Source organism: Falco punctatus (assembly GCF_963210335.1).
Source record: "Falco punctatus genome assembly, contig: scaffold_54, whole genome shotgun sequence".
Classification (NCBI taxonomy): Eukaryota; Metazoa; Chordata; class Aves; order Falconiformes; family Falconidae; genus Falco; species Falco punctatus.
In genome coordinates, this window is record NW_027660068.1 from 176,023 (window position 1) to 188,314 (window position 12,292).

The window sequence follows — 12,292 nt, forward strand, 5'->3', positions numbered from 1 at the left end:
AGTACCGCAACACCAGCCTGCAGTCTTAACACAATTGTGGAGAAGGACATACACACATGCTGGCCTTTTGCCTGGCCTCCAGGACAGGCTGAAGGTGCAGCGGTGAACAGAGCTGAAAGGAGCAGAGCGCTCTGGAGAGCTGTACGGTTAGGGAAAGGGGTAGAAAGTGATGTCAAGAAGGGAAACGATAAAACAAAGACATATATTAGATGACAAAGTTTATTAAATTTCAAGCTGAAACAGAATATCTGGAATTAAATACAGTATATTAACTTCACAAATATGTATTCATATAAAAAGGAACAGCGTCACAGCAACATTCATTGCTTTCCTCACTGCCTGTTAACTCAAGTCCTTGAATTAGTGGGTAAAACCCCCAGATTTTTCCAGTCTTAATTGATCTCGGGACAACCATTCTTCCTTTCCCAGAACTGGGACTTTGTTCTGTCATATTCTGATCACTACTGACTTCTGTGGACAGGAAATGACAACACAGATCTTCAGCAACAGGTAACTCCCTGAAATAAGTAAACCTGCTTCTTTTATTGACACAAATGTCCCAGAACACTGGCTACCATCTGGGCTACAGCCACCACATCATCAGCTGCTAGCAGCAACAAAAAGATTGGCTGTCCTATCATACAAGGTTTGGAAAGTACTGAGGAGACTGGAAGTTAATATTTTAACATTAATTTTTCCCGCACATGAAGTGTTTCAGGTACAGCGCAGCTGCTGATGTAGTAACTGGGAATGTCTACAGCTGCAGCGACCTTTAATACGAACCCCAAGATGAATACCGTGAGGGGCCATGGGCACAAACTGAAACACAGAGGGTTGGGGCTGAACATCAGGAAATGCTTCTTTCCGATCAGGGTGACTGGGCACTGGCACAGGCTGCCCATGGAGGCTCCATCCTGGGAGATGCTCAAAAGCCAGCATGGTCCGGGGCAACCAGCTCTGGGTGGTCTTCCCTGAGCAGGGGAGCTAGAACGGATGACCTCCAGAGGTCCCTTCCAACCTCACCCGTTCTGTGGTTCTGTGATCCAAAACAAACATACCAAACCCACCACATAACTCTCTTGGCACTGCTACACACTCACAGTAATGTTAAACCTAAGGCGCATAAGGTGACAGCAACGTAAAGTGCCCTGTCCTCCAGCATGACCACTGGTAAAGATTTCACTTTATCGGCAGAAACAGTCACGGCATCTGGGCTGAAGCAGCAGGCTCAAATCACATCAAACGATGTCCTAAGCATTAAAGTAACACTGGAAACATTAAAAACACATAGGGTGAAAGGATTAAGCAGAACAAAGGGAATGCTTTCGTTAAAACACAGAACATCAGTGGAGAAAAAATAATGCATCTACCTTAATAAGAAACATTCTGACAATTCTGTCACGCTCAAGAATCAAGGTGAGTCATTCTGCTAGTCAGAAAAAAACAGGTGTGCTTCTTAGGGTGAGTGCAAAATAAAACACCTATGCATCAATAAACCAACAGGCAAGTGCAATGTGCTTGACATCCATTTAATAGAATTCACATTCGGACTGCAATAAATACATTTTCACATCTGAACTGTGGGATGAGAAACTATAGACGCACTATGTAAACAAAATCCTTTCCGGAGCTTTTTTCCCAGCATTTTGTTCAAATCAGGTAATTTTTGGTTAAAACATCATGGTACTCCTGTACTGCCCTGCAAAGGGGATCCTGGTCAACGTGGATACTTTTTGAAGATCCATCGGAAAATACCATGGGAGAAGCTCCAGCAGATCCAGCTTCAAGTTCAGCAGTGGCTAGGGAGAAGAGAAACAAGATTCCGGTGTTGCTTTTACACTAGACAGGGCCAAATCAGTCACTATGAAAACATCATGGATAACTGGAGAGACTATAATCCAGAAAGAGATTTAAAAACTTCCAAGGGATCGTAACAATCAAAGGGCTACGCACAAAGGAAGAAACAATCTTTTTCCACATTTGCTTACCAGTCAACAGTATTTCTAAAGCCAGTGAAAGAAATTCTATAGGCTACACAGCGAACATCTTCAGGGAATCCACAAATGACTCCGGCTTACACCAGTGCTAAACTAAGCCCCCCTGCAGATCTCTCGAACCTCCAGTATCTGTTTTCCTTGAATGTTCAAAGCAGTGATTTATTGGAACTCTACTCCTAAAAACCAGCTTCTGCCTTCTCTGTGACAAACTTAAAAAGAATCCGCCGGTGAAAACGCAAACACCTTTGCAGTGCAGTCAGGCCAGGACAAGTCTCCTAGCCTGGCACTTTCTTTGAGGGGCGTCTTTGTAACTCACCCTGGCAAAACCCTCTTTCCTCCACAAAAACACATACTCAATGACAGCAAGCCCACCTTTACTGTTCTTCTCCAGCCACATTTTTCAGACAAGGTCCTGAAACCAAACACACTCTATGACACCTAGCAGATGCACAGTCAGGTTCAAAATGCACACGGATGAAATGCAACGGCTTTGTGTCCATTCGGACACATGGAACGAGCTGTGAAGCTACAGCTGAACACTCTCTGTATTACTAAAAGCGTGCAGGAACAGAAGGAAATTCTCGCAGGGGCCACCTGCTTTGAAATAGCACCAGTCACTGCAAAGCAAAGCAGTGACTCTGGAGGAACGACTACCCTGAAACAGGTGGAATTCCGCTTTCGACACCTGGCCTCATATTATAGAGCATGTTTCATGCTATGTGTTAAAAGCATTCAACTCATCTTATGTTTGCCTAAGTGCTACTAAATCATTTTTTCCTAAAGAAAGGGTATCTTTCATCACTGATTATATTTTTCTTGCTTATTCAAAAAAGACTGCAACATAAGCTACAAATACAAGCAATGAATAAGAAATAGCAAAAAACCAAGGTCCAACAGCAGAGAATGTGCACGGTATGATTTAGTGCGGAATGCAACTGATGCACATGGAAGAAGCAGTGATGGCTGAAGTCTATAAACATCTTCTCTCAGGGCTTCTTTTACGTTTGACGTTTGTGCTCAAGGATTCACTCTAGAAAAACGTGACTTCAGCTTACGCCAAGTGCACCCGTGTAGAGGAAGTGGGTTAGTTTTCTCTGCACTTGTCTTTTTCAGGCAACTGCATAACATTCTACACAATCTTTTGGTAAGCTGGAAGTTTTCACATTCAAGTCTAAACTGGAAAGCTAGCAGAAAAACCTCCCTGTGCTTAGCACAGGAACTTCACAGCTTTCAAGCCGTTATGTTCAAGAGTAGGAACACTCCTCTTTTTCCTTAAAAATGCCCCTAACATAGTGACACATTACCTTGTTTAAGTTCTTTAGCGATTTTTTCATCTAGTTCCTGCCATACCTAGAATTATACAGAAAATACAGTTAATATTTTAACAGTTACGTTTTTCTAATATTAAACTTCTAAAACATTCTTAAAATCCACACATAATGAGAGAAAACCTAAAAATATAATTCCAAATAGACACATCTTGGTTTGGGGTTTGATTTCTACTGAAGAGAAACTTTTGGTCAGTCGGGCTGCAGCTGCCTCATTGCTCAGCAACGTTAACAAAACAATTTGTAACTCACCAGCTGGATTATTACTGGGCATTTAACAAAATACACAGGAAGAAAGCAAGAAAGCCTAGCGCAGTTATTGCAGTGAAGGTATGGCTGAAGTTTATCATCAAACACACGAACAGAATGTCAGCTACATGCCGAGATAGGTACAAATGCCACCCACAGGGACAAATCAGCCAGTTGAGGCTGGCTTCTGCAACTTCACAGAGAGAAGAGCTGCACCAGCAGCTGCTGCAGGATTGACATACACCATTTGTATAGAAAAAAGCGTGCGCCAATATTCTTCTTTTCTCCACCTTAAGATGGGAAATTGAAAGAGCTCCTACAGATGATGCCAAAACTTCTTTATTGTTATTGCAAATACCACGACACGCATTTATAAAAACATAAAAGCACACACAATTTTTTCTTGCAAACTGTGTACTAAGAAAAGATAACCACAGCTACAGCTTCTACGCAGCGAGTGCTGTGGGGTTTATTATGTAGCTGGAATCAGCCTGGATCACTACAAAGGAGCACTTACGCCTCTTCTCCCCTAGAAAGTGAGTATTGTTACCAATTAAGTTATTCTCACTTATGATTCTGCCTTCAGAAGCCTTCACAAGAAGGAATCACATCTCTTAATTTAAGAGTCACAGTCCAAGCGCTATATGCTGCTGTTTACATTTGATGATACCTGCTACTCCTACATTTTTTCCATCAAATTTGTGACACACAGAAGTGAATTTCAAAACACGTATCATACAGCTTCCAGGGCTACGATGGCCATGAAGATGCTGCAGGGCTTGGACCTCGTGAGCTATATGGAGAGGCTGAGAGCTGCAACCTGTTTCTTTACTGGAGAACAGGAAAACTCAGAGGGACCTTATCTATGTGTATAAATACCTGGTGGGGGGAGTACAGAAGGTGGAGCCAGACTCTTCTCAGCGGTGCCAAGCAAAAGAACAAGAGGAATAGGCACAAATCCAGATAGAGGAAATTTTAACACAAGGATTTTTACAATTATTATTTTTAAAAAAATTGTAAGCATGGACAGACACTGGAACAAGTTGCCAGAAAAGGTTGTGGAGTGTCCATCCTTGGAGATGTATAACACCTGGCTGACAGAACAGTGACAAAACCTGCTGTGGCTGACCCTGCTTTGAGCAGGGGTGATGCTGGACTAGATCATCTCTAGAGGCCCCTTCCCCTCACTCATTCTGCGACTCTCTTGATTTTAGTACTGAATTCCTGGGGGAAGGAGCATTTATTTTATGAAATGAGCAGACCCACCTAGCAGCATAACAACAACAAGAAGAACGGAAACACTGCACAGGGTACTCAACAGGACACAGAGAGCAAGAGCCTCAGGAAGGAAACCACTCTGCTTACCCTCACAAGAGGAGCAGTAACAGGCAGTAACTGCAAGGGTCAAAGGAGCGGGGCTGTAAACCAGCGAAGCGGAGGGAAGGGCTCTCTCTCCAGGAACACAGGGAAAGCTGGGACCACATTCACCAGATCCTGCAGGAGAAGCACCACTCCGTGATACTTCATTGAAATACTCTGTGCCAACAGAGCTGCATGAACAATGGAAAAGGACCCCCCAAATCTCTAATTGTTTTCAAGCAGGTACAAGCAGAAGCAAAATTCTGGGGAGAAAGGACCCCCTAACTCCTGAGACGAGACACAGGTAACAGAAAAAAGCAGGAAAACTAATGCCTAGACCAAAATACGGCCCAAACCCAGGACCAAGCCCAAGCAAAGTCGTAGTAGTTAGTGGTGTTAGAAGAAACCACTTTTCCTGGTTTCCTGAGTCTTCACAATGACTAGAAGGTCCACAGGACCCTCTGCAACATGTACAAATCAATCAAGAGAAGAAAAAGGTCTTGTTTTCCTCTTATCCATTCCATCAATGTCTTTGTGATTCTCATCCATGTCTGAGGGAAGAGAAATAGGTGGAAATAAAGCCAACACACTGATTTCTGAAAAGGGAACGAATGAAGAGCCAGGCAAAATACACCTCCGAGGACCTTAACTTGCCTCCACTTTTCTCCTTCCCCCCAAACCCCTGGGCAAGGCATCACAGCTGAGTGTCCCAAACCTCCTGAGCAGGTACTTCTCACCTCACTGCACATCTCTTCAGGCGGTAACACACCAGGTGTTCACTTGCAGCAGGCACCTTCTCAACAATTCTTTTTCAGAAAGTGGTGTTGACTTACTACTTATCCACACAGGCTGCTTTAGCACAGAGTAAGCTGGATCCTGTAAGACTCCGTGAGATGATGCTCCGAGTCTGGAGTACCGTACTGTTCTGAAGTTGAGTTCCTAGACACAACTGCTGCGACCACCAAGAACTTTTTGTATATCAGAAGTGGCAAGGAGGGTAAACCAGCCTACTCCTAGAGCTCAAAGTTCCATTATAACAGATTAAATCCATAGACTATCATCTCACAGATGGTTAACTACCACAGAAGCCATTGCATTACATCTCACAGATGGTTAACTACCACAGAAGCCATTGCATTACAAATACATAAAGCAGAGAAGTCCCCTGCAGCAGTCATTCTTTCACTTGGACAAACTAAAGTTCAAAATATGTGCAGTGTTAGGAAAATGTGAATACATCAGTAAGTTTTAATCAAAACCTAACAGCATAAACAACATTTCCAGTATAAAATACCATCCCAACATTAAACAATGCTGGCTGCAAACCTTGCCATGTATCTGGCTGCAGAGAAGAGAGACGGACAGATTTTTGATGAAGGAGCTGAAGAAGAAAGAAAAACGGCCTGAAGTTCACAGGTCTTCAGTGAGAAACAAGAACGTGGCCTACATGTAAATGAAGCAAGTAAAAAAGCTGACAACAAAGACTGCTACAAGAGTGCAGAAAGCCAAATCAGAAATGGAACAGAAATTGGAAGATGAAGTAGGAAGCAGACATTTCCCTTCCCACATTAAACTGGTTTCATTTATCCACTGATTCACCCTGGTTGCAGAGTTCACTGTTCTTGTCTGTCAAGACACCCATGTTCATTTTCACCAGCCTTTGGCACAGCTCTGAGGATTTAAGCTTGACATTTGTTAAACCTAACAACAGGACTCCAGTCCCAAAACCTCCTTGCAGCACTTGCAGGAGACATTCCTTGCCTTAGTCTATGGACTAAGGGAGCAGGTCTGAAATACTGAATTGCTAGTTGCTACGGTCACTGTCTAATTACATGCACAGAATTTGTCAAGTACTTGTAATTTATTCCACATTACTGAAGCTCTAATACAAATAAAAACCACCAAAAAACCCCAAAGACATTGCATGTGATTGGGATTCTACTGGTTAATAAGCTTGTGCCAATATGAACTTCTTTTGTATTTTTAAAGATCCTTTTGCACTTCAAGGTTATTCATTTCTGTAGCGTATATATTTGATAAAGGGGAAGGGGCTATACTGTAATGGAACACATTTCTTTATGCTTTTTTAAGAATAACACGCTCATTTTTTTGCTGAACTTGTGATATGACCATCTTCAACATGTACGGCTCTATGTGTAATCACTGATAGTCATGCCTCATGTTTAGGAAAACGGTGCAATCTTTCAAGCCTTTAAACACCAAATTCCTTAGTTAAGTCTAAAGGAGAAACTGTGTCCACTTGCTAGTGGAGCACTTCTTCCTCTTGTCAGCATCATTTACCAGGTTTTCTTCCAACAGCTGCAGGACCAATGATTACCATCATTTTGAATAATAGCAGTGTGAACTATTTTCACCTCTTTGCCCCTGAAGCTATTTCAAAGCTTCTGCACAAACAAAATTTACACAAACATCTTCCTCTTCAGAATGGCTGGCATGTTCCCTACTTCCAATAGCCCTTCTCACCTTGAGGAAGCTACTACAAGGAACACCAAATCTGCAGAGAGCTTTGACTAAAAAAAGAAGCCTCAAAGGATTGCCTGAGGCACACTGCAATTTCAGCTTCTTAACTCCCTGTCATTTAGAGCTTCAGTGGCAGAAGCATTTGTCATCTCCAGCCAAGGCAGCACTGCGCATCCTGAATTTAAAGGCAAGGCAAATTCTGTAGAAGGGAACCAGGTTAGTGGGAAAACAAAGCTGAGGCATAACTGAAGTAAACAGTGAAGAAAAGGCTTAGAGTCAGAGAAATTCTTCTGTTTTGAAACAGTCTGGTGAACAGACAGAATACCAGGCAGCACAACCAGCAAAGCATTTCAAAACAGACTAAAACTATAATCTCTGATTTCTTCCCTCATGCTCCAGCTTGCCTCCTGAATGGCACGGGACTCCTGCGGAAATGACAGCACAGACTGTGCATCTGGTGATTTTGCATTTGGAAACTGATTGAGATTTGCCACCCGTTATTGTATGCAGAGGGATACATGCAGTTTTTCCCTTTTGTTACTTCCTGACTTCAAAGTCTTACGTTCCAATTCAATCCTCTTTTCTCAGATGCATGTTATGCACATGACATACTGCACCCGACTGAGAACAATTAAGCCCGCAGTTCTAAGTGAAATACTCACCTAGTCCTCCAGCAACTACTGCACCTCTGAGAACTCAGTTCCTTTCTTCTGAAGGACTCCAGAGAAGATCAGGTTTTAAGACTTCCCTGAATACACTGAACGTCAGGTGACTTGAGGCTACAAGCAGTGCCACTACAACTAGTCTCAGTTGTTCCCTAACTGGTGATTACAGGAAGAAATATCATAAAGAGATGTGCAGCTGGATTTAGTAACAGGGAGGTTATTCTTTTTTTCCTGTTTCTTCTTCAAAAAAAGAAACCACAACTGTTAAACCCTTTTCTTTTAAACTAGGACAGCTTTTTTCCTAGAAGTGGGATGGTTTCCTCCTTTGCCTTTTTCTTCTTGTAACATCTTGCTCTTTTTTCCCTGCCCTCACGTGCTCCCTGCTCCCTGTCCCTCTTGTTCCCTTGTCCTGGCTTTCTCCTTACTTCAGTTTTGCAGTGGATCCCTGAATTTCGCCTCCTTTCTGCTGCTTGCGTGCAGAATAATCCCTGCAGGTGGTACAGTACTAATTGCCTCCCACGTTCTTTAGGTAGTGTTTTGTCCGCCCCTCTGACACAAAAAACACATTCACAACGATACAGAAAAGTTCATCTCTTAACTGCCGCTGATACGCATTACCTACACACCGCTTTGTCTATTTTTGTTTTGTTGTTTGGTTTGGTTTTTTCTTTTTCTTAAACCAGGTGCAGTATGTAGACACGTTATTTTAAATGGATTCTTTCCAGTGTAGGTGGGACCACCGAACCAGGGTAAGGCTTAAAAGTGAGCGAATGCTTCTCACATCCATTCAACAACAGAATATGCGAGGGACAGACACTGACTGAACAGGCAAGCTTGCCCATGCCTCAGTCCTATGCTAGGTGGGAAACAGATTACAACGACTGACATCTGTTTCCAACTCTCATGATATCACGTTTACCATTCTGTGAGGGATGTGCTATCATGCTGACTGCTAATTACAGGGCACACTTTGACCAGAGGTAGTGCAGAGGTTGCAGCTTTTTACCAAATTAGAAAGCTCTGTAGACTTCCTGAGGAGCAGTTACATATAACACCACATAGCAGGACCCACAAAATCAAATGCCTCCTATGCACAGCATACGTCCCGCACTCAAGTGAGAAGTTACGTGTCCTGTTCATGCCATCCTAGTTTTGAAGCATCCCTTTGTTGGTATTGTACTAAAACAAGTTCCGGTGAAGAAACTGCTAGCATGAACATCAGTGAAGGAGGAAAAGGTGTCTCAAACAAAGATGTCTGATGGGATTTTGCACTCATCATAAAGTTAGCTGTTTTAAAAAAGGTCATCCACAGAATGGCTTGGGTTGGAAGGGACCTTAAAGATCATCCAGTTCCAACCCCCCTGCCATGGGCAAGGACACCTTCCACTAGACCGGGTTGCTCCAAGCCCCACCCAGCCTGGCCTTGAGCACCGCCAGGGATGGGGCATCAGCACTAAATTTTACTGAAGAGCTTCTTTGGCAGCTTCCTATGCCACAGTATTCTTCATCACAGTTTCTCTTGCAAAAGAGAACTTGCAAAAAAAACCTGTTATGCAGTTCATCATTTAGAACTCAGTATTTTTTGGTCTTTGAGCGCTTCTGGAAATTTTATAACCCTAATGACCAGAAGTCTTCATTTCTACCACCTAGTTGTATACTGGTTTGATGAGCAATTTGGTTTAGCATATTAGAGCATATGGTTTGGAACTAGAAATGGATTCTAACTTTAGACTGAAAAGCACAACCTTGCTTACAGATACTCTTCAACACTAGTTGAGAACAGTATTTAAAAACGCTTACCTTAGCCACATAGGCTTCAACTCTGTTTCTTGATGGTAACGTATTCACGGTTGGGGTTAGGAAGCTTCCTCCTAGATTTAGACTTCTATTCAGTGCCAGATCGTTGCTAATATGTCCCAGTTCAGTTGAATACAGAACTGGACCACTGACAGCGCTGCTTGCAATTAAAGGTTTGCTTCTATGGCACTCCTGAAGGAGCTTAGCGTTGGCTTCTGCTCGTCTCTCATTAGCTCTGAAACATTCAGAAGCATACAAAGAATTATCTTTGGTAGTAACACCTCCGCAAAGTTACCCTCCAGGTCTTTGACTATTATTTGACTTCTGAAAGTGGAAGGGATTAAGAGAGTCCAAAAAAACCGTCCATAATTTGATCTGAGGTTTTTTGAAGAGCCTATTTCTAGGTAGCCACACTACCTGCAAGAAGCAGCAAGAGTTAACCAATACTTTGGACTTCTCAGCATTAAGGCCTCAAAGCAGTCTGTGCACACCGTGTGTTTACATAGCTCTTCCTGAAAGGTACATCACCTGCATAAGAACTCTGGGCTACCCTTCCTTTCCCAAAGAAAGCTGAAACCTATAACATGTGGCTAAAATGGAAGCCAAAAGATTTTTGTTGTTCTTCTTCATAGCATCAAATGCCATTCTCTGAAGGGCCTATCCTTATTCAAGCAGTAAAGGACATGACATTATCTTTTCTGCCATACTTAGAGTAAGAAGAGGAGATTAGAGACTGGCAAAAAGGCTGCCTGTTAAAACAAACTCCACTTCAAAAATATCCTATTAACACCCATGATCGGTGGTGTTACTGCTGGAACACTGAAGAGAAATGAAGATAGTTCCAATGAACAGGGGGGAGCCTTAAGGTACTTTCATCACAAATATGCTATCTTACGCATAATGCTGACCAGATGTAGAAAAGGTATTTAACGAAGAAAACTGCTTGAGGAAGAAGTAGTATCTTATTATCACCCCAAAAATGCATGGACTTACCCTTCTAGTTTATTTCCTAGGCATCTTCCATTTTTAACTTCCTCCAGGTACAGGTCTTTGTACTTTTCCGCTTCTGCCTGTGCGGATTCTTTTTGAAAAATACTGTCTCGTTGGGTATTTTTTATCCTGTCCAATTCACGTTCGAGGTCTCCAATTCTGTGTTCTAGCTGGTTTGTCAGCAAAGCATGACAACTGGCTCTGATTTGTTCTAATCTGTCCTGGGAGGCTGCCTGCATCTGAAGTAGATACACACTTTCAACCACCGCAAAGAAAAAGAGAACTCTCCTCGCCAGTCAATTGCGTGCACCCAATTTCAAGGGCCCAGCTCTATTCAGCGAGGCAACTGTGCCTCCTCACTGCCATCAGCGACCAGGGCACAACCCTGGAACTACCACACCAAATGATTCTTTTCATTCAGAAAGAACTCCCATCTTAGCACTATTACTCATCAAAGCTACTGATGGAAGAACGCTATCTCTGTAGGACAGGGCATAGCATTCCTCAAAGAAATTATGGAGATGCGGCACCCCCAGCCCCCACCCTGCAGCTTTGGTGACTTCTTTTCTGAGCGTTGCCCCTTGTGCAATGACTAAGGAAGATGTGTATGCCTGGCTGTGACAACTCTAAGTTGCAATACCCATTCAAGGATAAACAATGAGAACAGACCAGTGGACAGTGATACCCCTCCAAGAACTGCAAAATGAAAATCTACCTTGGCAAGTTTTTGATTCAGGGCCTGCAGGCACACTGCACGCACATGAAAGCATCTTGCCCAACCATATTCCCTTCTCCCACTGCCCTTCAGGAAAAACAGAAGTACAGCGTAACACATGGAATCAGGCACCACCCCCCGCCCCTATAAAATGACAACCAAAACAGAAGTCTGTAACAGACACACATAAGAAATTAACTTACCTGCAAAATCAGATTGACTTCTTGCAGTTTTTGTCTTATTTCTTGTTCAGCTCACTCTTCCACCTCTTTTGTATTGTTCTATTTGGCTGCGATCCACCGTGTTAGTCTCCATATGGTGTTTGAGGTTAGCCACCTCTTCTTTCAGCTGGCTTTTGCTCTTTTCCAGTTTTTCATGGCTCCCACGCATGGTGGACAACTCTCGCAAATCATGATTTTGTGCTTCTAGCTGCATGCCTTTTTTAGACTATCTCCAGCTGCTGGGAAAGTTCATCAACCTGTAGACAGGAAAGGGGAAAAAAACAGGGAACTCAGAGGGATCTAAAATTAGTCAAATCTGTGAAAATTGGTAAAGGAGTTGGCCATCAAGACTATTTATCATCTGCTGATTCAGTGTTAAAACAAAAGTGAAACCAGGCTCTTCTTTTAAAACAAGAACAGCTTTCACATCATTTCTGACAGCATTCTTCAGGTTCCCATCCTTCCTCAGTTCTGCAGTGGGTCACAGACC

The 12,292-nt window shown here is 42.9% G+C and overlaps 1 protein-coding gene across 1 annotated transcript; it reads right to left on the reverse strand.

Annotated features, from left to right (window-relative positions):
* Positions 1–201: 201 nt before the first annotated feature.
* LOC308058113 (ankyrin repeat domain-containing protein 26-like) lies at positions 202–11,817 on the reverse strand. The gene is made up of 5 exons (XM_080412110.1): positions 11,785–11,817; positions 10,870–11,105; positions 9,880–10,111; positions 3,302–3,347; positions 202–1,799 (listed from the first exon to the last, which is right to left on the reverse strand). The coding sequence occupies exons 2-5, from the start codon at positions 11,103–11,105 to the stop codon at positions 1,651–1,653; spliced, it is 663 nt and encodes a 220-aa protein (XP_080268236.1). The 5' UTR covers positions 11,785–11,817; the 3' UTR covers positions 202–1,650.
* Positions 11,818–12,292: the final 475 nt, after the last annotated feature.